Raw genomic sequence first — 5,309 nt, 5'->3', positions numbered from 1 at the left:
GGAATGAGGAAAGAAATAAAAGAAACTAGAAGATAAACAAACTAGATGATGACAAAGAAATAAAGCAGAGAGAAAGAAGGAATAAGAAAAAAGTAAAAAAAAAAAACGAAAGGGAATAAAGGAAAGAATGATAACGAAAAGGAAAAACAGTAAAATAAAAGAAAACGAGAAAAGGAAAAGAAGAAAAATAAAACAGAAACAAAAGAAGAGACAAAGAGACACGAACAAAAGAAAAAAATATCGAGGAAGGAAAAACAAAAGAAAACAAAGAAAAGAAAGGAATGAGAAATCGAAAGAAATAAAAGAAAAAAAAAGGAAAAAGGTGGATGAAAACAAGAGATAGAAAGAAAAAAGAAAGAAAATCAAAACAAAACAAAAGAAAGGAACTAGAAAAGGAGGGAAAACAAAGGAAGAAAAATAGAAAAAGATTGAAAAAAACAAGAGGTACAGAAGAAAATAGAGGGAAACGAACCCCCAACAAAAATAAGGAAAAAAGGAACAAGAACACGATAGAGGAAAACAAAACAGAAAGAAACTAGAAAGGAAGAAATGAAGAGAAAAATGAAAAAATAGAAAACAACAAAACAAGGATGCAAAAAAAAAACTAAGAAAAACAAACCAAAGACAACAAGGAAAGGAAAAAAAAACTAAGAAAATCAAAACAAAGAAAAAGAGAAGAACTAGAAAAAAAATTGAAATAAAAAAAGAGAAAAAACAAGGAAAAGGAAACAAATAAAAGAAAAAAGAAAGGAACTAGGAAAGGAAGAAATAGAAATGGAAAAATAAAAAATAAAAAAAAGGTACAAAAGAAAAATAAAAAAAATAGAAAATGGAAAAAAGGAAAAGGTAGAAGAGGCAGAGAGGTGAAAAAGACAATTCTGTATCCTCGTATGGAAAACAGGTTGGGAAAGAGGGAGGAGGGAAACAGAGGGGGACGAGAAAGGGGAGAGAGAGCCGCGCGAGGAAGGTAGGGGAGAGAAAGAGAGAAAGAGAGCGAGAGAGGGAGAGAGAGAGGGAGAATTTTCAGGGGGAAGGGAAGGAAAGGGAGAGGGAGAGGGAGGAAGGAAGGGAGCGAGCCATTGTTTCCGCTGGACAGTTTTTTTTCCCCTCCTTTTTCACGGGACTGATTGAGAGTACGAGTTTCTTTCCCATCATTCTCTCTCTCTCTCTCTCTCTCTCTCTCTCTCTCTCTCTCTCTCTCTCTCTCTCTCTCTCTCTCTCACACACACACACACACACACACACACACACACACACACACACACACACACACACACACACACACACACACACACACACACCGCGTAATGTAGTGGTTAGCACGCTCGACTCACAATCGAGAGGCCCGGGTTCGAGTCCCGTTAAGCGGCGAGGCAAATGAGCAAGCCTCTTAATGTGTGGCCCCTGTTCACCTAGCAGTAAATAGGTACGGGATGTAACTCGAGGGGTTGTGGCCTCGCTTTCCCTGTGTGTGTTGTGTGTTGTGGTCTCAGTCCTACCCGAAGATCGGTTTATGAGCTCTGAACTCGCTCCGTAATGGGGAAGACTGGCTGGGTGACCAGCAGACGACCGAGGTGAACTACACACAGGTGGATAGGGAGAAAATGTATAGATAGATAAATAGATTGATAGATAAGTAGATAGATAGATATAAATAATGTATAGATAGATTACCAACTAGATGCGTAGATACAAATAATAGATAGATAGATATGAGATAGATAAACGGATAGATAAACATGTTATTTTATCAGACATATACATACGAACGAACAGACACACAGGCAGACGCGCAGACAGACAAGCAGCTGCATAGATGGACAGACACACAAACATCCATTAGTTGATTGATAGTTAAACGGAGTAACAACTAAAGAGCTGCCTTGGATGAAGAGAGAGAGAGAGAGAGAGAGAGAGAGAATGAATGTATGTGTGTATTGCAATGTGACTCCTTTCCTTAGAGAACAACAGCAGAAGGGATGAAGGGAAGCGGGCAGGAAGGAAGGAAGGAAGGATGGAGGACAGATGGGTAAGGATGAAGGAAAGGGAGGGAAAAGAAGGAAAAGGGCGGGGCGGGGTGGAGCTGGGAGGAAGGGGCGGGGCGGGGCGGGGCGGCGGCCTGCACCTACCTACTATCACCACTCTGGCCGGAAATTGCCAAAAAGTGAGCGGGATACCTCTGGCCTATCAAAAGAAAGAGAGAAAGAAAAAGAGAGAAAAAATCAAGGAAAGGAGAAGACAAACACATAAAAAAAAAGAAAAAAAAATTGGGACGATATTTGTTTTGCTCCATTAACACAGTGGATAGTGGTGGTGGTGGTGGTGGTGGTGGTGGCGGTAGCTGTGGTGGTGGCGGTGGTGGTGGTGGTGGGCCGTAAATAAATCTGGGTGTGGGTCGTCGCCATCCATCACGACGACCTCGGCCTGTGACCCGCGGCCGAGGTGACAAGGACCTAACTAACCTCCGCCGGGCCGCCGCTCAACGGTGTCGCCTTTCCCAGGAACAAACTGCTGAAAAGAAAAATTACATCCCAACGGGCAGTCTGAAGAACAAGGCTGGCTGACTGGCTGACTGACTGAATGTCCGGAGAGAGAAAACAGTGAAATAAAAGAAACAACGAGAAAAGAAAAAGGGAAGAGAAAAGGAAAGAAAACAAGAAACACTAGAAGAGACAAAGGCTGACTGGCTGACTGAATGACTGACTGACCGACCGGAGAGAGAACTGGTTGGCTGGCTGGCTGACTGACTGACTGACTGGCTGGCTGACTGAATGACTGACTGACCGACCGGAGAGAGAACTGATTGGCTGGCTGGCTGACTGACTGACTGATTGACTGACTGACTGACCGGAGAGAGGACTAGCTGACTGGCTAACTGACTGGAGAGAGAGTTGGCTGGCTAGTTAACTGGCTGGCTAACTGACTTACCGGAGATAGGACTGGTTGGCTGACTCACTGGAGAGAGGGATGGCTGGCTGGTTGAATGACTGACTGACTGACTGACTGGGTTGGCTGGTTGGCTTACTGGCTGACTGGCTGGCTGGATAGCTGTCTGGCTGATGGGATAACTGACTGACTGGATGGATGGATAAATGACCTGTTGGATGTCTATCTGTCTGCATGTATGATTGACTGGATGGCGCAATGGATGACCGAAGCCTTGTCTGTTTGAATGGATGGGTTTCTGGATGTGGATGGATGGTTGGATTGGTGCCTGGAGTGAAGGTTGAGTTAATGGCTGAACTGGCTGAACAAATGGCAAACTGTATAATGAATGGATAACTGGTTGACATGCTGGATGACTGGCTGAGTGGAGGACGGACTGGCTGCACGATGGATGAGTAGGGGAGACCGGGGCAAGTTGGCAACAGGGGTAAGTTGGCACACTTGAAATAATTCAAATATTTACCGTTAGATCGGTTTGTAATTCATACCATAGGATCATCACTTGCTTCCGCAGTCACCAACAAGCTACCAAACCAAGAGGTTGCAGGGCTTGACTGGAGTGAGGAAAAAATTGATTTTGATGCTGGTAAGTAAATTTTCATTCGCTTATATTGTTTGCTCTAACATGCATGTGGTTATAGATGAGAAATATCCAATTTAGTCATAATTTAACTTAGTGTTTAATGATTGTTTACCCATATAACAGTCCATATTAGGCTTCTTAATATATACTAAAACTGTTTATTTATGATCATTGGTATGGATGGGGCAAGTTGGCTCAAAAAACGGGGCAAATTGGCACAGTGCCAACTTGCCCCACTTTACTATTTATATAATTTCCGTTTTCAGATTATATTTGGGTTAGGCTACATTATGTTTCTGATTAATTAATGTTGATATATTTACTTTCATGTACAATACTTTTGACTTTTCAGAAATGGTTCGAAGCTACAAACGGAAAACTGAGAGGGCCTCTATCCCTGCCGACGTTATATTGGGGGCTGCTAAACGTGTTAAGTGTGAACACAAGCCAATCAGAGGAGTTGCAAAGGATTTCGCCATACCATTTCGAACACTAGCACGTTATTGCAAGAAGATAACTCATGAGCAACTGAAGGGTGAAGATAAAGCAACGCTTAGAGTAGGCTATGCTGCACACAGGAAAGTCCTCTCAGATGATCAAGAAAAGGAACTTTCTACATATCTTAAACAAGCAGCAGATATTTATTACGGATTATCTGTGAAAGAGGTAAGAAAGTTAGCCTACCAGTTTGCTGAAGGTGCAAATAAAACTTTTCCTCCATCATGGAAAGAAAACAAGATGGCTGGTTCTGACTGGTTTTCTGGATTCTTAAAAAGGAACAAGGACCTTTCCATAAGGTCTCCAGAGGCCACTAGCCTCTCAAGAGCAACAAGTTTTAACAAAACAAATGTTGCATTATTTTTTGATAACCTGCAGTCTGTCCTTAATCGGCATAATTTAGGTCCTAGTGACATTTGGAACATGGATGAGACAGGGGTAACAACAGTACAGAAACCCAATAAAGTTGTAGCACGCAAAGGCTTCAAACAAGTAGGTAAAATGACTTCAGGTGAAAGAGGAACTCTTGTAACAATTGCTGTTGCAGTCTCAGCAACTGGCAATGTAGTTCCGCCTTTTTTTATCTTCCCTAGAGTGCATTTCCGTGACCATTTCATTAACAGTGCTCCTCCTGGTAGTTCAGGAGCTGCCAATCCATCAGGATGGATGAAGGAGTCACATTTTTTGGAGTTTTTACAACATTTTGTAAAGCACACTAAATGTTCTAAGGAAAAGCCAGTTCTTTTGTTATTAGACAATCACGGCTCGCATTTGTCCATACAGGGCCTTGATTTTGTAAGGTCAATGGCATCACTGTCCTTTCATTTCCACCACACTGCTCACACAGGCTGCAGCCACTTGATGTTAGTGTCTATGGACCTCTGAAAAAATTAGTCAATAGAGCATGTGACTCATGGATGACCACACACCCTGGATCTACTATGACCATCTATGACATTCCAAACGTAGTGTCCACCGCTTTCCCACTTGCTGTGACGCCACATAATATTTTGGCTGGGTTTAGGGCTGCTGGAATTTCACCCTTCAACAGAGACATATTCCAGGATTCTGATTTTTTGGGTGCTTACGTGACTGACAGACCAGAGGAAGATCAACAAGAAACGCAAGTGTTTCAGGCCAGCGAAATCAATGTTCAGCCTGCGACAAATTGCCTGGACGGCAATGACACACCAAGACCCTCTACTTCTGGACTCTGTGGGAAGAAAGCCCCAACTCCTGAAGAACTGAGACCATTGCCTAAAGCTGGTCCCAGGAAGGGAAG

At 42.7% G+C, this 5,309-nt stretch overlaps 1 protein-coding gene across 1 annotated transcript; it reads left to right on the top strand.

Moving 5' to 3' along the window:
- The first annotated feature begins 3,401 nt into the window (after positions 1-3,401).
- Positions 3,402-4,912, top strand: LOC123518752. The gene is made up of 2 exons (XM_045279754.1): positions 3,402-3,532; positions 3,882-4,912. The coding sequence occupies exon 2, from the start codon at positions 3,884-3,886 to the stop codon at positions 4,910-4,912; it is 1,029 nt and encodes a 342-aa protein (XP_045135689.1). The 5' UTR covers positions 3,402-3,532; positions 3,882-3,883.
- The last annotated feature ends 397 nt before the right edge of the window (positions 4,913-5,309 follow it).

Source organism: Portunus trituberculatus, chromosome 44, assembly GCF_017591435.1.
Source record: "Portunus trituberculatus isolate SZX2019 chromosome 44, ASM1759143v1, whole genome shotgun sequence".
NCBI classification, from domain to species: Eukaryota; Metazoa; Arthropoda; class Malacostraca; order Decapoda; family Portunidae; genus Portunus; species Portunus trituberculatus.
Note: the sequence above shows the minus strand (reverse complement) of the source record. Positions and strands in the feature narration are given on the sequence as shown.

Coding starts and splice junctions, on each gene's coding strand:
- LOC123518752 (XM_045279754.1), top strand. CDS start 3,884: ATGGTTCGAAGCTACAAACGGAAAACTGAGAGGGCCTCTATCCCTGCC.